At 41.1% G+C, this 21,843-nt stretch overlaps 1 protein-coding gene across 1 annotated transcript in view; it reads left to right on the forward strand.

Moving 5' to 3' along the window:
- The window catches only part of nectin1b (nectin cell adhesion molecule 1b), a 78,051-nt gene that overhangs the window by 50,206 nt on the left and 6,002 nt on the right, over window positions 1-21,843 (forward strand). The window contains exons 2-5 of the mRNA XM_062419659.1: window positions 1,354-1,725; window positions 3,253-3,552; window positions 4,357-4,474; window positions 10,344-10,495. Of these exons, the coding sequence (XP_062275643.1) occupies window positions 1,354-1,725; window positions 3,253-3,552; window positions 4,357-4,474; window positions 10,344-10,495 (942 nt within the window). The remainder of the gene's footprint in view (window positions 1-1,353; window positions 1,726-3,252; window positions 3,553-4,356; window positions 4,475-10,343; window positions 10,496-21,843) is intronic.

Genomic DNA, 21,843 nt, shown 5'->3' on the forward strand with positions numbered 1-21,843 from the left:
GTGTAGACCCCAGTCCTCCACTTGAGACCACAACATACTTTCTCTGTTTATGACCTGATTCACTGGTGGCTTTATGAGTTCATGTGATTAACACAGGAATTTCAGTCTTTCTTCCTGTGGGTCCTCGTCTATCCATAGGAGATAATTATAGCTGCGGATGGTTGTAAATACAGGCCCAGCCGCCAGTTGTCGGACCAGGAAATGGGACATCATCAGACTTCACCTGGAAAGGAACATAAATCAGAGCCTGAGATAACAAAGATGTGTGTGTGTGTGTATGTGTGTGTGAGTGTGTGATGTGTAACAAAGATTGAAGACAACAGGATGCACAGTCCCTGGAGCAGTTTAATGACACCTGTGTTCAGACTGCAATCATTCCTGACTCAGATCAGATCAGGTGTAGATGAAAGTTGCAGTTGTTTAGCTGTATTTAAGATTCACATTGAATGACAGATTGATGAAAGATTATTGTCAATATCAGTTAATCTGCTGAGTTCAAGGTGAGAGCAAGCAATTGCTTATTTTGTCTGACCAAGAATCCTAAAGATATGCACTTGACAATAACATAAAACAGCCTAAAATGATCACAGTTTCACCACCAGATAAAAGCAGGCAGTATGTAAGGAACATCTAATTCAAGAACATTAACTACAATGTGAGCATAGACATGGGCATGAGAAAGAAAGGAGTTTGACACTTTTGTTTTACTACCAAACTCCTCACAGGTTTAAGTAGTAGGGAAGAGGAACATAATTGCTGTGTTTTTTTATATAGCTAATGTGTGTGTTCTCATTGTTTTGAGTGCTTACACAGGACTCCACATTGTTTCTTTTGATAGTAGCTCTGGGCATCACTGAAGTATTTGTGAGTAAAAAGTAATTAAAATTACAATGGGCTAGCCAGTGTGGAGCTGGGTAGGTGGAGGGAGCACAGCAGACGATGACTTGGCTCCAACTCACTGCCCTTGTACTCATTCATTAGTGATGCATTGGTTCTTGCTCAGCCCTCCCATCTCATCAGAAACAGTACCCTCGTGGACAAAGACAGGGTTGTATAGATGTGCCCATTATGTTAATATCAACTCCCCAAGCTTTTACACACAACCACTGTGAAAAGTACCAACTTTTTACATTGATGTATAGGGAATTGACCCTGCTACTGCTGTATGGGAGAATGTGTGGCTAAATCCTGCCAGTGTTGTGCGTGCATGTACTACCTAGGAGGTTGAATTGACTCCTTGACTTTCAGTGCATGTACTCGCTATTGACTGGAGTGCTTTGCTTGGCCTTGGACACTTGTTAATCGTAATTAAATGTTGTTTTTTTTCTCTCTTTGTGTGTCTTCTACTTCTAGCTGGCAACGGTCAGATGGTCCAGATGGACCCCAGTAAGTCCGGCTTTGTGGGTTCACAAGTGGAGCTGCGCTGCATTTTCAGCAACAGTAACCCACCTGTCAAGATCTCTCAAGTCACCTGGCAGAAGCTCCTCAACGGCACCAAACAGAACGTGGCCATAGCCAACCCTGCCCTCGGTGTGTCCGTTCTGCCGCCTTTCAAGGAGCGGGTCAGCTTCAAGCAAGCAGCAGTTCGTCACCGTACGCCCTCACTGGAGGACACCACCATCATGTTCTCCAACTTGCAGTTGTCTGATGAAGCTGCCTACATCTGCGAGTACACCACGTTTCCTGCAGGCAACCGTGAGAACATGGTCAACCTCACGGTATTTGGTAAGAACTTGTAGAAAATGTGGTAAACTTTGGAGACTATCAGTGATTTTTAAGGCTTTTGAATATGCAGTGTTTGTAATTTTACACAACTGACAAAATATTTTGCTTTAGCGAAAACATTGAAAAACTATGCAGATCAAAATCGGAGTCATCAATTCATTTTTCAGATTGTGTAATTGTGCAGTGGTTCAAGTTTTTAACCTAAAAAAAATGGAAAAATCAGATTCTACAACTGCAACTAAGAAGTGATTTCCTAGAACATGTTACTGCTGGCCTGATCTTATGTCAAATCTAGTTTCTATCTGACTGAAACAAACATTTTCCTTTAAAATCAGATAACTGCCGGCCAAACAGGGTCAAACTGATGTCTTCCTTTTTAGTGAGAGGCAAAAAGAAACAGTTTTACAGCTTTGCTCATCAACATTACATTACCACAGGCTTTGTTGTAAAATAAGCTGAATTCCTTTAGAGCACCTCGAACCAGATGGCCTGTTTCTATTTGCTAAAGCTGCTGGTTGGTTGTTTACAGTTATATCTCCCAGTCTGCAATTGTGAAAAGCTCCGTACTGCAGCAGCCACAAGGCTCCCACTCCATTGTGGAACTTGTAGTTGATTATACATGTTCAGTGTTGAAGTGAAAATCATTTTAACTGACTTGTGATGTGATGAGTGGGATGATGTGTCGTTTAACACCAATCCCAGATTGGCCCATATGGCTTTTATAAAATAGGAAACTACCGCAGAGAGCAGTCAATAAAAATGGCAGGTGAGACGGAAATCAATAAGGCCACTTCAGAGTGTGTAATTTGGCTTGAATAATCTCATCTTGGGAAAAAAAAGGAGTATCTGAGATGTAGTTAATCTTGAAGAGAGACAGCTTTGAAAAGGCTGTTCTCTGACTCTGATTAGAGATCTAATTAGAAATTAAGTGTTGGTATGTTTTCTATTAAGTCCCAGTAAAAGAAAACGTACTTGGCTTAAGTAGTCCCTGTTGCCAGAGCTTCTTGTCAGCTCTGAGTTCCCATTTTGTGTCACTGAGCCTCTGAGGTCTTTTTAGGCTTCTGTGGCTCAGTGAACATCAGGAACCTGAGTGCAGATAACCAACCAGCAGCCTTCAAAGATCTCTTTCAGTTGTGCGTTCGCTCAAGCTCAAGCCTGCCTTTTGATGTACTAAGAGTAGATTGCTAATTGGCAACTCACAAAGGATTCAAATTGGATGACTGTGCATTTGGGTAGGCAAGTGGGTTCTACATCTGTGAGAGATTTGACAACTGCTTTGGCTTTGAGAAGGGAAAGAAGCAAAACTTTGCCTGATTTGAGTTACAACACAGTTTTCATCTCAGCCCCTGAGTTTAATTTAATTCAAATAGCTGTTTTCATCAAATCTAAGGCTGAGTGTAGGTGAAGTAGACAAAATTAGGCTCTAAAATTAGATGCAAAGTGAAAGAAAAAAAACTTAAGATCTCTGTTTAATAAGCTTCAATTACATTTTAGTGATTTAGTTGCTTTGTGTTTTCTTTTCTACAGCTCGCCCTATGACACGTATGACCTTGACAACACCCACCATTGTGGCCAGGGCTCAGAAACGCAAGATGACTGTTGCCACTTGTGTATCAGCCAATGGGAAGCCCCCAAGCGTGATCAAATGGGACACCAGGTTGAAGGGTGAAGCCACTTACCAGGAGACTCGCAACCAAAATGGGACGGTGACGGTACGGAGCAACTACGTGGTCATACCGAGCCGGGAGACCCACAAACAGAAGCTCACATGTATTGTGACCTACCGAAATGAAAAGATCACAGACAGCGTGGTGCTCAATGTGCAATGTAAGAATCCAATCTCTCAAAACTCCTATATGAGCGAGTGTTTGGTTTTTACAAGTTTTTTTTCAGTTTATGATAAAATACATTTAATTTTTGCCTTTATTTTATGTTCCCATGTACCAAATCATGTTTCCCCTGTAAGACGACACCAATCACTGTATAGTTTATAGTAAACAAGGTCTTCCTGCAAACAGCTCAACCCAGTATGTAATGTGAAAACACAAGTGAGCTGCTGATTATGCACCAGACCACCTTTAAGTATTAGGTCTTTTTAAAATCTGGTTTTCACCCAGTTGCCCCGCCCAATCCCAGTTTTAGTTTTTTTTATTTATTTATTCAGAAAAAAGGAAAACTGAAACTGAATCATGACCTCTACTTACAGTATGCATGGGTTCACTGCTTTTTGTTAGAATTCATCATGATTTACACCCTTTTATAAGTGCAAAAAAAACATTTTCAGCAGTGTAGTAAAAAGACTTGATCAACACCACGTCCAGTTGTGGTCCCTATACTAGACTTATTATTAATCTGAAACTATTTGCATCAATGGGGTTTTGAAAACAGAGTTGTTTGAAATTTGACATATTTGATCACATATGCTTTGAGATAATTAAAAATATTATAATTGGGATGATTTAACTGACAAAAAGAATAGAGAACCACTTAATTACTAATGGATGAAATTGAAGCATTACTGTTTTACAAGTATGTTACAATCAAATATTTGTACGCTTTACCAGAGCTGAAATAATTAAACAGTTTCTTGTTGTGGAGGGAAGCACTGACATCAGCATGCCTGTCTTGCAGATGAACCCGAGGTGAAGATCGAGGGCTTTGATGGGAACTGGTACCTGAACCGTCAGAATGTTCAGCTGACCTGCAGGGCTGATGCTAACCCCCCTGTCACGATCTACCAGTGGAAACTGTGAGTCTGACTAAACCCTAACAAAACCCCTTAAGGCTGAGAAGACGAGACAAGAGCATGGCTATGTGTTGTTTCTCTCATGTTAGATTTCTGGCTGGGGGGAAAGAAAAGTGGGTTTTTTTGTGGAGAGCTTGCTAAAGCACAGGGAGGCAATTTCATACAATGTGCTAGTCGAATGGAGTCTGCTCTTTTCCACCATTCGTTTTCTTTATCCTCTCCAGAAATGTGTCTCTGTGTATTTGTTATCATGTGTTTGGTTGCGTGTGTCCATGTGTGTATCTGTCCGCAGCCAGTCTGGCATCTACTGGAACCATCAGCCTTTTTATTTTTTGTGCACATTTATGACTGTATGCTAAGGGGATCTCTCATGGTTACAGTGACTCACAATTGTTGGAAAAAACCTAATTTGTAACATGTTTTATACCACCATTGATTACTGACTCCTTACTCCTCTTAACTGGCTGGTAGGGGCCACAAGAATTTCTGGCAATCGGCTAGTCTTTAACCAAATCCTTTGCATTTCATATGCCACAAAAAACTGACTCTATAGAAATGTTTGGTTTCATCTTGAACCGGAGCATCTGCAGCATAATTTTATACCCGATATGTTATGATCCACTAAAGTTAGGGCCATGTTCTTGTTAGCTAACTGCCATCTTGACTGTAAGGGAGCCGAGAGGGACCTCTTTGTTTGGGAGGTGAGAGGGAGGCATTTTATGCAGTGTGTTATAATAAAATATTCTGAGTAGATAATGTTTAAATGTGTGTTGTTACCTTATTAAATTTATATGGTTAGGCGAACCCAGGAGGACACCATGTTACAATACCATTACACTATTCTATGCATCTTAAAATAAAACCTAGAATGTACATGAATCCCAGACATACCTAGCGTAGATCTGCACTCTTCTAGTTTGTTTATGAAACCTTTAATGAAGATAAGACTTGGACCTGAGGCAGAGCACAATAGGTCTATTAAAGCAGCTACACACACCCATATCTTCCTGATGGTCACAGATACTGGGAGATAAATGCAAACAGAGCGGGGTTTGCTCTCCTTTTGGGTTTGTGCTTTGAAGTCTGGGGACCAGCATGCAGGTAGAGGGGTAAGAAAGCGTCATTGTTAGTGCTTTTGTGTTCTCTGGAGGGCACAGCATGCAGCTGTTTGTCCCTGACACACAGGGGAGTGAGGCTGAAGCTGGAGTAGCAGCCGTGGATTAGGTCGGCATACCGGAGGGCTGACATCAGTGTATTTGACATCACTGCAAATAGCAAGAAGAGATACAAACATGTTTTCAAGCCTCTGGGAATCGTCAAATAACCCCGGGTTTGATCTGCTTTGAATAATGGCATGAAAGTTGGTCATGCGGAAATGCTGTTTTACAGTAAAATATAAGCTCTGTTAAATGGGAAGGGGTACAACTACAAGGCAGAATTGTTTGCTATAATTTGCATTGATTGAACTCTTTATTGGTGCCAAATGCAAAAAAAAAAAAAAAGTTGCTTTATCTCTTTGAACATAAGGAGACTTTTCTGAGTCACAGTCAAAGTTTTGAATGAAAGTATTATACAGCGAAATTGAGATATAAATGTACCAATTGACTGTAATTGCTCAGTGAAGGCTAGGTTAAGAAATTTGTCACTGTACTTGAGTGGGTGTGGATTAATAGACCATTGTATCTACTCTACAGGCCCCTGTTGGATTTTAATGAGGCACAGGAAGTTTTTTCCCCCTTTTTTTCTTATGGTAAATGGACTGTACTTATATAGCGCTTTTCTAGTCGTTATGACCACTCAAAGTGCTTTTACACTACATGTCTCATTCACCCATTCATTCACCACACACATTCATACACTGATGGCAGGGGCCCACCTGCACATCAGGAGGAAACTAACCATTCATACACATTCATACACCGCCACGGGAGCAATTTGGGGTTAAGTATCTTGCCCAAGGACACATCAACATGTGGACTGGAGGAGCCAGGAATCGAACCGCCAATCTTCCAATTGGTGGACGACCACTCTTCCTCCTGAGCCACAGCCACTTAATGCATAGATTTAGCTTTCAGGGCAGAAACACTGATATACACATAGCAGCAGCAGAAGAAGACAAGATAGAGAAGATTTGGCCTGGTTGCTTCTTTTTTTTTATCGGAGCAAAGGAAGATTCTAGAGAGATAATGGAAGATAGGGAGAGAAGAAGAGGATGGTGAAGAGATGTGATATAGAAAGACGAGGGCACTGTGCTGACAGATAGGAGGGGACGGCCATTGCTGCACTGAAAATGAGATGCCAAATCTGTTGTGAAGGTTCCCCAGGGCTCCACTGTGGAGGTCAGCACAAGGCTGTGACGGAACGATCCAGAACAGGCTGGCAAGATTACGTCACACTTGACCACAAACACACACACACACAGACACACAGACACACATTACACAGATGTTTAGCCAAATCCAATAATGCCTTTGATACAGATCCATGTTATTTCCAAACACATTCAGTTGTATTGATCTTATTCAATGAGGTCATAGGTCGATGGGTTTCTTTAAAATGAATGTGACCCGTTACAGCAACTAAAATTATAAAAAATAATCTGTATTTGCATCGTCTGCATTAATTTTTTCTCCCTTCTTCTGTTTGTTTTCTCTCAATTGAATGGAGTGTGCAGAAAGCCTTGGCATACAGTCCTTGAAGAAGGCATCTTTGATTTTTTTTTTCTTTTCTCAGAGCAGAATGCCGGCGCTTTTTCTCAAAATGGGTTAATGGGGAACTGCTCTGAAATAGCGAACAAGAGTCGACTAAAAAAAAAGGACACACCCCATTTTAACTGTATTGTTTGATATTAAGAAAATGTTTGTTTGTAGGGCACTCTTATGTTGTTTTGGGCGCACACTGAAGTGTCCAATGCAAATGAGAATAGTAGGTGGGGGAGTGCAGGGCTGAAGAATTATTTATTATAAAAAATAACATAATTGTTTGAAATTGGCTTTAGCAGATTAACAGCGCACACATACCCTCCCTCCATGATGCATTTTCAGTTTCCCAGAAATGCTATAAATAAAAAAAAGAAATCAGTATTATTGTTATTACCTCAATCTATCCTCTAATTACACAGCTAGCTTACTTATTGCTATGGTGAAAATGTGATTCTATTTTTTAGGTCTATTAATCTCTACCCTAAGAGAACTGCTGGCAGTTCCTTAATCACCAGTAACAGTGAATGAAAGTCATAGATTACTTAAAGGCCCATTGTGTAGAATTTAATGGCATCTTAGCAGGGAAGCTGCAGATTGTAACCAACTGAATACCCGCTCCCAGTCCCCTTCCAAACATGTAGGAGAACCTATGTTGGCTATGAAATTCATGAAAAGTGTGAAAGGTCCTCTCTCTGGAGCCAGTGTTTAGTTTGAGTAGCCCGGAGCGGTCAAACTAAACACTGGCTCTAGAGAGAGGACCTTAGCAACATGGCAGGCTCCGTGGAAGACGGCCCTCTCCCTCTGTAGAAATAAAGGGCTCATTCTAAGGTAATGAAAGCACAACTATTCTTATTTTCAGGTAATTATACACACCTATTACATTGCATATCTGCTGAGGCTGTTCTGTTGGATGCCACTAAACTCTACACACTTCATCATTAATGCCCCTTTAAATGCTATTTAAGTTTATTTCTACAGCAGCATCACTGCAGTTTGTAGCACAGCCAGTCTAGCCATGCTATGGAAATTACGAAGGCTGATAGGTTTTTATATTTAACATAAGTACTCCCTAATGTTGTCTGCAACTATTCCAAGAGAATGAAACCACACAATAAACATTAAACTTGAATGTTAAAATGTTTTAAAGGCCAGCAACACTGATGAATGTTTAATTAAAGACACTGCACTTAAAGTCCAGTAAGCAGCCTCAATTTCTTCCTTGAATGATTATTAGAATCTCTGTTAATGAGTTGCCTGTTGTTGCCTTGTCTTATTTATAGACCTGATCATGCACGTAAAACTATCCTTAAAATGAAATATAACATATTGAGTTTATGAACACACACCGAATATTTTTCTACATTCACGTTTAAAACCGCCTCCTCACCATCATGCAGTTTGTAGCAAATTCTGGATGATGAGTTGATGTAGAGGCTTGAAGCCCCCCCACCCCTCAACTCAACTCAAACCTCCCACATCTATCGCACACATCTCATACATATTTGCACATGAGCAGACCAGCCAGTCATCAAAGAATCTGCATCAATCTCAAGCTGTTTGTTAGCCTTTCATAATACTGCCCTTCAGGCTCCACACACACACACACACACACACACACACACACACACACACACACACACACACACCCACACAACCATGCATACATTCTGATGTCTCCCACAAATGCAGACATCGTAAGTGGCCGCAGAATCTGTGGTGAATCGCAGTTTGCCAGCCTTTTATTTCTGCAGCAAATCAATTGGGCTTTGCAGAACTCAGCATTTGATATAGGCTCACAAGGTAACTGATTATTGAATCATAGCATACAGTATTGAGAGATGTTTGCACCTAACTCCACTGTGAATGTGTCACCATGCTGCAAAATGAAAAACAACATAACCCGAGCTCTTCCCATTACTTTTAAATTGTTAGTATGAAAATTAAAAAAACATAGTGTGCTTTTTATACTGATTCAACCTGAAAACCTGCAACGTTAAATACATTTTAACCACATGTGGATCAGCTGTTAATAACTGATAGATTAATTAACAAATAACTCATCACTATGTTGTTCCCCCCTGCCATTGAAGAGCCTTGTTGAAAGCCTGTTTAGCGTAGCTCAAGTGTTTGATGTGTGACCATTGTTAGTGTGAGACCTAATTTTGTTGCCTCTCTGTAATGTCATTTTGTTTTTCTCTGCTCTAATAAATGGAGCATTAAGTTGTTTTTAATGATCTCACACACCAGCGGATCTCAAATTGTCTTTCCAACAGAGAGTAAGCCCAGGAGTGCAAGAAGGAGGTCTTTGCAGCATCCTTATTCTTTACAGAATCCAGAAACTGCCACCAACACCCAGCAACCCACCACTGTCACAGCGGGCTTTTTATTTATTTAGTTTTTTTTCTCACAGTTGTCTTCTTATTTGTAAGCTAGATCCATTCAGCAGCTGATGAAGCTGATCGAGAGGAAGGCAGCAGGAAATGCTCATTTTCATGAAATTTGATACCTTATTCAGCCTTTAGGCACCATAAAAGGGGTCCAGATAATAGAATGGAGGATTGGTATGCTCATGATCCATGACCTCAAAGTGTGCTGACCTGATCAAAGGACATGAGCGAGCCTGAATGTAGTAGAGATAGTGAACCATGAAGACAAACACCTCAGGCAGGAAAAACAGGTTCCAGTTCTCATTGACAGCCCAGCATTTGGTAGATTCTGCATTTATCACTTGATCAGCTGCCTCTTTTGACAGCTCTCCTGAGTTTTGAGTTCAGCCATGTGAGCTGTGCTGTAGTTGAGGAAGGAAGCACCTCCTATATCAACCACCCCACCCCCTCACCTACCACTGTCTGCTTTGTATTCCATATGCCAAAAAAGCCTGTGTCCTTAGGCCTCAGTTATGTCTTACCTGTTTGGACCTGCTGGGATTCCCTGTCCTCATAATTTAGTTTGGACTTGATGGATGATGGCTGAAATATAGCGCTGTCAAATGTTCCTGGTATTTATCTTACCCCACACACACACACAGATGCAGGTTTGTTTGACACTAGAGACTGTATTTTTCATGTGCTTTGAATTGCTTTGCAGCTCCTGGGAACGGGATTTTTACTGTGGTGTGGTGTAATTCTGCCTTTTTATGGTGTCTGTATTATTGCCTCTTTTCCTCACAGTTTGAATGGCTCCCTGCCCAGTAATGTGGAAATCAAGAACAACACCCTGTTCTTCAAGGGGCCGGTGACCTACGACCTGGCCGGCACGTACGTCTGTGACGCAACCAACGGCATTGGGACTCGCACTGGCATCGTGGACGTCAACATCACAGGTAATTTCGATAAAGGCGGTCTCTGAAATCTCTGTTCTTCCGTCTCTTCAGTAACTCTGGCATGGCTTGCGTCAATACAGTAGCCCTCTAAAAAATTGGTCAGCAACCATCAGACCCCCATCGGCTCATTTCATTACAAATATCTATGTGCACGCACAGACCAAGTGATTGTAGCAGGTCAACGATTTGTTTTCAATCTGTCTCCTACCTGCCCAGGCTGTGTGGCTCCCTGCTGCACCATGTGGCAGGTTAGAGGGAAAACAACAAAAAAAAGTCTTTGTGTTTGTGTATCAGAGCTTCACACACACACACACACACACACACACACACACACACACGCACTCACTGTGAGAACACAACAGCTACCCCCTCCCACCGTTCCCTGTTATGCATCCAGTCGCATGTGTGGGAGCGGTATAAAGTAGGTCTATTATCAGCACCTAAAATAACATCAAGGGAAATGGGGGTTTGAGGTGATGGTACTGTATTGATCATAGTTTGCTTGCATCACACTCACATTTCTCTGAACAGCCTGTGCTTCTCTTGCAGTTGAGCACTGTGCTTGTTCTTTTGTCTCTTCTTCTTCTTCTTCTTCTTCTTCTTCTTCTTCTTCTTCTTCTTCTTCTTCTTCTTCTTCTTCTTCTTCTTCTTCTTCTTCTTCTTCTTCTTCTTCTTCTTCTTCTTCTTCTTCTTCTTCTTCTTCTTCTTCTTCTTCTTCTTCTTCTTCTTCTTCTTCTTCTTCTTCTTCTTCTTCTTCTTCTTCTTCTTCCTCTTCTTCTCCATGTGTCTTCTGGGGAAAACAAAATGCTGAACAAAACTGATTCAATTCCCTCGCTTTCCAGATAATTGTCGGAACACACGCACTGTGGTTCCTCTGGGTTCTTATCCATAGGGGACGATATTTTGCAATCAAAGCCTTTGCTACAATATTTACCAGATCTGTATTTGCTATACGTACTACAAACGTGGAGACCCTTCTCTATTGGTACCATCTGTGTGTGCGGTATGGGAGACTGTCACAGTTTTGCTCTGGTCAGACTGGAAAGGCGTTTCCTCTACTCTTTGTGCTGCTTGGTTTCTGGGAAGCGGGGGTGTTCTAACTTGCATTGCTTTGCATGTTGACTCATGTTGTGTCTCTGGGAACGCGGGGCTTAGTGTGAAGTGAACAGCTGTGCCTGACAGTATCATTGCATACTTTTTTTTTCTGTTTCCTGCTATTCAGTGTGCTATTATGTACTGGTGTACAGCTATTATGTACAGCTTTTTATTGAGTTTTACTCCTCAGCATGAAGTACCGTATTCCCTTTTTAAAGACAAAACAAAGGCACTAAAGTCATTTTCTATTTCTGCTTTTTCATTGATTGCCTAAATTAACAAACCACACTGCTATTGTCCCTGTAGTCATTTTGTTTATTCTCATCATTTGTTCGTATAATTTTATTGAGTGACTGAGGTGAACAATGTGAGGGTAAATAATTTGAGCACTTTCAGATTAAATTTATCTGCATGCGGAATTTGAATCCAGGCATTTTTCTGTGTGTGTGTTGTGTTTTTTTTAAACATTTAAAGCCATGTAATGCTTTTCAGAAGCAGTTTGAAGGAAATGTAATAATTGATTTTGAAGCAGTGAAAACATTCTTCGCTCTCAGCTGTAGGTCTCTTTTACCTCCTATTTCTCTGCATGTTCACGGTAATTAATAGAAGTTATTACTTATAATTCAGGGACATATAATTATGTATTAAAGCAAAGTGTTTTCAGCATTTTCTACTTGACTATTTGATTGTCACTTTTTCTTTGGCTGTCAGAACTTCATTATTGATATTTGGATATTTGGCGTTGTAAGTACCAACATGCCAAAACATATTCTTTATTACGTGCCACAAAGCACTTGGCAGTCTGTTTGTATCCTCTGTAGTAAAAGGCTGGCTGGATTCTAGCTGCAAGTGTTGTTCTATAGTGTTAGATGGCAAGAGTCCTGCATTTCTGTTTAAGGTACATTCCCAAAGGGTACAATACAAGCCCTAAAAGCATGTTGCCAGTTCCCATAGTAGCACTGACAAGAACAACCCAGTTCCCCTCATAATGCACAGTTCATAGGCTCAGCTCCAACATGGAGGCCAGTCAAATTGTACAACAGCTCACAAACAGCTAGTTGACTGTCAAACATGTGTATGCTTTAGCGCTTTAGGATGCAGAGATGAGTGCAGCAGCGTGAACAAACATCGACCAAACTACCCTGCCCTTGTGTCTCATGCAGGTGCAACATGGACACTTTACACCGGGATCATACAATGCTTGTGCTCATGTGCTCTTTGCTGATGTTGTGAAATGCTAGCCGATTCCTGTCTTAACGTGGGCTTGTCAGCATAATGTCTTGCACTATCGCAGAATGCCATTAAGCTTCACAGATATGCGTAAAAGAAATCTTCCTATTTAGAATCTATTTTATGTGAATGTGGAGCAGCTTGTAGATTTAGTACCTGTTATAATGACATGAATAAGAGACTGTTAGAGGTGAACTTGAGGGAGGGCTCCACATTTCCTTCTAATTCTTTGAAGTGCTCTGTGCAACCTTGACATTGGCTGTGCATAATGACCCGGTGGCGGAGGTAAAGAAGTATGCTGATGCTTCATTAACTTCAAAGAGCATCTTTGTGCCTTCCAAAAGCCTCAGACAGGCCTGACTGAGACATGGCAGTTGAGAGGGCCCACTGCTGGCTGCTGTTCAAGGCTGCAGCATTGGGTCTCAAAATGTTAGCTATGTGTTCTCTGCAGAAAAGGAAGGTGACCAAGTTGATAGCTGCAGTGCATTTGTTGAATTGCTCACAGACCTGGCAATTTCTAGACCAGCACTGAACATAAAATAATTGTTTCTTTTCCTTGTAAAAGGGCACATTTTTAATGGTCTTTGGATTTAGATGCACTTGGGAGAGTGTTGTATTTCCAGAGTCAATAATTCAGGCATTATAGCTGGCCTTTTTAGTCTGCAGTAAACTGTATCAGAGCAATGACAAATATGTCACTTAAACAATCTGTCACTTCATACCACCATTGTACATAGTTCTGTTGCTTTTAAGACCTGAATTTATCCAAATGCACTACTGCTATCTGCATTATGCATGAATTTGGCTGTAACGCTGTTGTTTTCATTTTGAAGTAGATCTTTAGATTGACACAGCAATATACACCTGCCAGGGAGACAACCTTGCATTCAGTGTCAGGAAGATAAAATGTCCGTGACAACTTGTTTGTATCACAGAAAAGCTATTTTCTCACACTGGGAAACAACACTGATGGAGCACTTAGGTAGGCACATTTTAATCAAGCTCCTCAGTTTTCATGGACAGATTTGTGGAAGCTGCATAACTGTCACCTCGGCAGATAGCAGGGCCACAGAGCACCTTGTTTCAATTAGTTTGGGGAAAGTGTTTGCTGAGGAGATGGCATCGACTATGGTAAGTCACATGGGCTAAGATGGCTTTCTCCAAGGACATGTGTTCTGCAGATATGGTGTTGCTTGTCAGAATCTAATGAACCACTCCTGTTTTAATCAATCCTCCCTCGCAGAAAAAGAGGTGAAAGAGGAAGTCTGTAAGAAAAAGCAGAGAAGGGAGAGGAAGGGGGAGGAGAGGATCTATAGTAAGAGAGATGAACTTCATGTAATGGCCCTCTTCTAAGCAAATACATCTCTCATTCACATTCAGTTCAGAAATCTCCTGAGGGAAAGTTGACAAGTTGTCAGATCTGATTAATCGCCTAATTACTAACGGGCATCAGAGGCCATGTTAAAAAATAGACAATTAAACAGCTTCAGAGACTCACAATGAAAGTTATTTTTTGACGATTCATTCTCTGCAGCTTTTAACCATCTAATAGGGATGCCAGTCAAACAGTGACTCCTGTGAAATGTTGCAGCTGAAAAAGCCACAGAAAAGGGGGCTGAATAATGTGGTTAAACCTCAAAGATCTTCCCCAACTTAAGAAGACAAAATCAGTCTTTCATTAAGATAATCAGCTTTTCCGCCATCACACTCTGTTTTTGTGCTCGAAACAAATCAATGCTGCCATCTTAAATTTCTTCCCAGCACATAATAAGACGTGATGAATGGCTGTTTTGTCGGGATAGCCTTAAAATTATGTCATTATCACCCCTGAGAAAGGAGATGTGCGGTTGTTTTCTTGGCAGCACACAATACTGTGACATGTGGGAACATTTCTCCCAGTGAAGCAGCACATTCACAACAGAACTCAATTGTTGACCCACTTGAATAATCTTTTAAACTTGATTAGATATTTTTTAACCTTGACTCCTCCACACAACAGCTCTAATCTGTGGGAGAATGGAGCCCGACTGAATGAAATACAATGCATAATTCCTGCCACATTAGCAGGATCAGCTGTGAAGGATGATATCAGATCAGCTCAGGGTCAGCCTGTATGTGAACCTTTCGGCGATTCCACTTACGGCCTTTCATCCACCTTTGTCGGAGCCGTGGTACCAGGCTACTTTGAGAGAGAGAGCAGAGGTGCAGTCAGCTTTGCTACAGGGCTTTACCACTTGGGTTAAACTGGATAGAGTCTCTTCAATTTAGCAAAAAAACATGACGATGGATCTCTATCCTCCATGTCCTACAGCACAATGATGGGCGAAGACAGGGAGGCACAGAAGTGGATGAGAAAGGCTGACACTCTTTTAAAAAAAGTGCCTGCATTTCCTTTATTGTATTTTTCCTTACCAATCTCACTTTAATTTAATTGGCTTCACATAACCAATGCACGCAAATGAGACCATTGCCAAGAACATTAGCTATGTCTATATAATGATTCCAAATGCTTGCCACCGGGTTGGCAGGAAAGCAGCAGCAGGTTGGCACTAGCAGAGGGAGCTTTCTCAGCATAAATTTAAATTACTGAGCAGAAGATGTTAGTCTGAGCTGACATTACACATTATAATTGTCCTAACAAGTATTACAACTTGTATTTAAAAGATCAGTGTGTAAGATTTAGTGGCATCTAGCTCTAGTTAGTTCCAAATAGGGGAACGATTTCAGTAGTATGGAAGTGGTTTGGTTACTAAAGATCATCAGATTTACAACAAACCACAGTAATATGTAACAACAAATGGGGGAAATACAACAAACCTATTTCACCACCTCAAGCAGAGCCAAAAATCCTGCAAGGAGTGTTTTGTCTTATCGTCAAGATTATCATGATCACTATGAATTACCTTGAATTATCGTAATATTATTTCAGGGCCATATTGACTGCTCCTAGTAGAAGGAAATTGCAGGTATTTCTGCAAGAAAGTCATACAAACACAAGGAGAACATGCACACTCCACACAGTAAGGACGTGGGACAGCTGGGGTTCAAACCCTGGATCTTATTGTTGTGAGGTAACAGTGCTAACCACTGAGCTACTATGCCGCTCAGCTAATTATAAACTGTGCAGGTGTTGATGGTGTGGTGCATTTTTATCGGCTGAGAAACAGGCATTTCTTCCTCACTGTTGGGTCTGTCGGTTTTCTCAATGTAATAGCATTCTGATCGCACAGTAACACTTGTTAGACTGCACTCTAAGAAATGAAATGTTATATTTACTTTATTTAGTTATGTCGACCGGACCTGCAATAATAAGTCAAATAAATGAGACAAAACAAACAGATAATTGATCATTACTTAATACTGTCAAGCAAATCTTACCAAACTGTTATTATTAAATGCTACATCATTCAGTTATGTGGAATTACCTTAACACACTAATGTTGAATTGACTTAGACATTTATTTGATTGTATTAAACAGGTTGCATCAACCTTATACTGTTACTTACACTATCATGTTAATGCAATGAAACCTTCTTGTTTTGATGGTCAAAACTGCAATTATTTAATATTTTCTACGTAATGCAAACAGCATCCAAGTTTCATTTCTTAGAGTGTACAGAGAGAATATCCTTGAATAAAACAAGTATCACACCATATATTATCTAACAGTAGAGTGGCTCCAAGCAGCCATTTGTCTCTTTCTTTTCTGTGACAGAGAAAAGAGACATTATGATGTCAGCTTTGCAAAGGCTCCCCAAGCAATGTGAAATTTGTTTGTCTTCGCTTGTCATGGTGGAGTCTGTCTCAATCTGTGCGCTATATAGCACATTGCTTTGTCGCCTTCTCACATCACTGCTTGCATTATTCATAGATCCAAAGGCCACATGTGTATATCTTGTATATCATTGCACCCTCACTTCAAATATACACACGCTGTCAGGCAGGTTGAGAAGCATATTCAGTGTCTTGGTCCCTTGCACCTCCCTGCTTCCTCATTTTCACCTTTGAACTTCCTGATCAGGCATCTGCAAACCTAGAAGGATTTGGGTTTGCAGGCTGACATTTTAGCCCCCAGGTTCTCACTACAGGAGGGTCTGCTTGCTGCTCAGATCCTGCCAAGATCACACCTCATTATCCAAATGAGACATTAGCATGAGCCACTCCTGCGTTCGCACACCATAGGCCGCCCCATAAAGCCTCTTCTGTGTTGTGCTGTGCCAGGGAAAGCACTCAGGGGGAAGACATTGTGGCTGCAGCTCTCTTTGCATAAAATGGAGGAGGGGGGATGCTCAGAGTGTAAAGGGGTCTTTTTTATTTGGAAAAGAAGAGATAGCCCGGCTGGAGGAGTGAAATGGAAATGTCACCAGGGGAGAGCATGTAAGAGCAGAGCAGCTGAGATCGTAGTGATTTATCTTAACATTTGTTTCTGCATGGTTTGCTGTTTCTGCTCTCCAGAGGATGCAGAGGAGAGGGATGTGGCAGACAGATGGAGCAGGGGGATTGGCTGAGTCCTTTCGGCCCAGCCTGGCTCCTCCATCCTCCTCCTCCTCCTCTTCCACACTGTCCACCCATGTGGTGTGGGATCTGTCACGCCTCCCTGAGAGCCTGATGAAGTAGGTCAGACGCTGTCCCAGGGTCTGACCACTGGCTCCAGAGCTGCTGCTGATGCTGTGTGGTGATTCACTCATTACACACACAGCTTTAAAATAACAACGAAGAGACAAAAAAGGGAAATAAAAACAACAGAGGAGATGCTGAGGGTAGTATGATGTGCTAAACAAACAGGGCCCCGACCTCTCCTGGATTAATGCGTACTAACATGCAGATTTGTTTGCTGCATGTCTGCTGACCCAATAACTCATCCTTACAGCACTTCCACTTAGCACTGCAGACACATGCAGGCTAGTAGGGAAATGTAGAGATGCATTAATAATGGTACCTTATGAGCAAACATGGCTTTTAAAATGGCATTGGTGTTTAGATGATGGTGTAAATATTGATTGCTCATTAAGGGTGCATTAAGAATGATTATTAACCCCCCCTCTCCCACCCCCCTTGCAAAAACTGACCCTAATATAGCTGTGAGGGAGCAAAACAGACTTTCTGATATGGAACACAAGTAAATATTCATGTTATCCCTGCTCTAATTTGTAATTCATGTTAATTATTGAGATACATAAATATATTCATATACACTATTGTGGCTCAGCGTTGGTCACCAGTAGACGCCCCAAAAAGGAAGAAAAAAAACCATACTGCTGCTGCTCTTGGGAGATGAAAACAAGAATCAGTCTCTGTTCCTCTGACAGGACCATCCTGCGAGTCACTGCATGTTCACAACATGGCACAGATGATGTCAGTTGTGTTTTGATGCAAGTATTTCACAGCGTTATCTCCTCCAGCACATCCCGTGCCTCTTATCTTTTGGCGTTTTATGGGGAATTGAATTTGAATTACTAGTCTGAAGGTTTTAATGGTGGCATTTACCTACGTATGAGGCAAGCTTATGCCTCTGTAGAATAAGTGATAGGAAAAGAAAAAAAATGTTGACAAACAGAACAAAATGGTAGATATTGGAAGGTGTGTATGCGGTAGTGTAGAAAAGAGCTTTGCCTTGCCACTGACTCGCCCAGGCAGCATGTTAAATTCCTGTCAGTGATGAGCTTTTATTCGTTGTGGCAGCATTACATTTCCATGACTTCACAACCACTGGCAAATTCAGACATGGGAGTAATGAGGATCATTGGAATCACTGAATTAATGCTGATTGTCCCCATCCCCATTCACTCATTATACCATTCTTTATTCGCAGTTGTCACACCCCAACCTCTCAAAGGCACTCGCTCCATCTTCTTTTTTCCTTGTTGCCACTCCTCGGCTTCTCAAAGTGGCCCTCTATTTTCTTTTCATCTCCTGTTGTCTGCTGCTTGTTCCTCATTTAGTCATATTAAAATACCACTCCCTGTACCACTCTTTGAAATCCTCTCTCATTTTCCCAGCCTCTGTCATAACACCTTGTCCAAATGATTGCGCTAAGACTCAGGAATGTTTTTACCTGTCTCTCTCTTTCTTTTTTTCATGTGCAGACATGACTCGAGCACACCCAGAAACAGTACCTTCAGGACAGAGTTGTGAAACAGTTTCTCTTACTTTAAAGCCCCTTTTGCTTCAGACATTCCTCTCCCTCAGTATCTTTGAACATTTCCTGCAGCTTGTTGTGTACTATCCTATAGCGTACACTGAAATATAAAATCCTGCTCCGTATGTATGTCACAAACCTGGCATGGAAGGGATCATTTACACAACAAGATGTCGGTCTTTTTTTTTGAGTGTGCCGCATTTGTTCGCCATTTGTTTTTCTTTCAAACTCACGTCTGTTTTTACACAAATGACTCAGGGGGAGAACACTCATTGAGTTGTGAAGGAAACAAATTTTCTTCACTAAAACGTGTAGAGGCAGTAAATCTTCCACCTGATCAAGTCAGATGTGAATGTTCAAAATAATATGATTAATGCAATACAAAATGGCATGGTTGCAGCATTTAAATAGCAGCGGTATGTCATGTTATTCATTACCTGTATAAATCTAGCATGCCTCTGGATTGAATTATAGCCTTTCATAGCACATCTTGGCACCTATTAATCTCAATAGTACATTTTAGTCGTTTAAACTCAAGGTTACCTCACTATCTACATATTTCCAGAGTGGTGTTAATAGACACTGCCTTTTGTTGCCTGGAACAGTATCAGCGCCGTTGTTGTGCTGCTTTGAGGTCTTTTTTATCTATCTGTTGGCAGGTGTTGCCGGTAGCGATGGCGTGCTGGTGGAACGCCTCCTTCCTCCTACGTGCTGTCAAACCCCCCGTTGTACCCCAACCATTTCAAATGTATTTTATTATTAGTGTTTTCGTAATGTGATTAGTTTGTACCATGGCAACTCTAATTTCACATACTCACATTCACTGAGTACATGGACTAGACAAAGGCAAAGCCGTCGAGCTGTCTAAATTGTGGAATCTTTTGCTTTTTTGTTATCTTCGTGGATGCACAAGGCCAGTGAGTTGAATTGGAGGTGGTGTTGTGATGTAACCTTGCGAAGGGATAAGTACAGAGCAGAAGTGTCGTGCATAACAGGGTGAAAACAGACAATTCTATTTGCCAACACACCTTTTTGAGTTGCAAAATGAAAGCATTGTGCTCCTCCACAGCACTGAAGTTATCTGATGAGCTTTTCCAAGTTGTTTTGAGCCACTGATTGTAAAGTTCCCCATGACACAAGGTGAGCCACTTGAACACTTCAACATTCCTCCCTTACATTAAAATAGCTTGAAAACTCTATTTCATGTTTTCAGCACAGGAACTTCAAGGCTTCCTTGAAGGTGTGTGCAGTGCAAAAAACCCACAAAAATACCACCGTGTTTACAACTGCTTTTATCTTTGGACTATAACCCATTCTTCAATCATTAGTGTTTACATTCACATTCTTCAAAAATGGGTGTCAAGAGGTAGTGTCACTTGATCCTTTATAAAAATGGAGGTGATGGAGAACACCTTTGAAAGCTCTCTGTAGTTTTAATGGTCTTTCCTCATGTTTTTCACCTCTCTACATGGTAAATATTGAGTCTCAGCAGCCTCAGAAATGCGAGGCAAAAATCCACCTAATTAAGATTGTATTGAAGGGGATTGATGAGAGCAAAGACATATCCTAGCTGAGGAAGGCAGTGAAGGGTAGAGGAGAGGATTACAGGAGAAGGTTCAATCCTCTAGATTTTCACTGCTCTTTGGACTTGGTGGGAGGATGTGTTCCCGAGCAGGGGTGACCTGGCCTGGCTCTGCTCTTTCATTCATGTGTGTAATGAAGGCCTGTGTCTGAATAATCCCATTAGGTGGTCAGATTAAAACCTGAGCTGATATTTGAGACTGTGCCCGGCACTGCTTTAGAAATTGGAGAGCTTTACTGTCAGCCCTGAGAGAACGGGTGCAGAGGAAGAGCAGCCGAGGAGAGTGACTGTGTTTGGGAGGTCTCTCCTTTGGACTGATAGAGTGCCATTGTAATTAAAGAAGAGAGGAAGGCTCCAGTGTCTTCTTCACCTCCAACCCCATCCTTTATGTACCAGAGTTGTGCTCAGGGATGTATAATTTCCACTAAGCGAGTATAATGGCTTTGATTCAACAAATCAGTTGATTAAATAATTTAAAAAATCAGTTGCTTTCATAGCTTACGAGGAAATTTGTTTGTTGCAGTGATGTTCTGATTTGACTCTATCTGACTTACTGAGTAGCAGTACGGATAATTTCATATCTCGAAGGAATTTTTGGGATTGCTGAACATAAACCTTAATTTTGGCACAGTTATGACCAGTTACTTTATAAATGAGCTTTCAATTTGAATTATTACTCAATAAAAAAAACCTTCCTGTTGAAGTCAGTACTAACAGTTGGTTATATACCAGCAGGTGTCTAGCCTTTCTAATGTCCCTATGATGTTAATTCCATAGATTATCTGTGCATATATAAACTGTAATACTACATGTGAAAATGTGTCAGAGTTAAGATGTGGCATGATGACGTTGATGTAAATTTATTTTAAAGTACAAAACAGAGCATCATCATATATACTTCTATATTTAAGGTTTTTGAAAACTAATTAGCTTCCCAGCTGTGCCTGTAGTTACTAGATCAAGATATTTTCTTTCCTGGCGAACAATGTTTAAATCCATGTTAACTAGATTATGACATGACATGAATAGGATCATATAAATCACTACGACAGTAGACAGAAACGTTATCAGAGCCAGTAAATATTTTTCTATATCTTGTCTGACTTGTCTTGCATTGTTGCGTACTGTACATGAGTCTGTGGTTTGCTCTGCATGAACAGGAAGCCTCGCCTTTCTTCTCTCTCTCTCTCTCTCTCTCTCTCTCTCTCTCTCTCTCTCTCTCTCTCTCTCTCTTTTTTTTTGCTCAAACCTTTCCCACACCATTTGTTTAGGAGACACTGTAATTCTTTGTTTTTTTTTTC

This window comes from Scomber scombrus, chromosome 5 (genome assembly GCF_963691925.1).
Source record: "Scomber scombrus chromosome 5, fScoSco1.1, whole genome shotgun sequence".
Taxonomy (NCBI): Eukaryota; Metazoa; Chordata; class Actinopteri; order Scombriformes; family Scombridae; genus Scomber; species Scomber scombrus.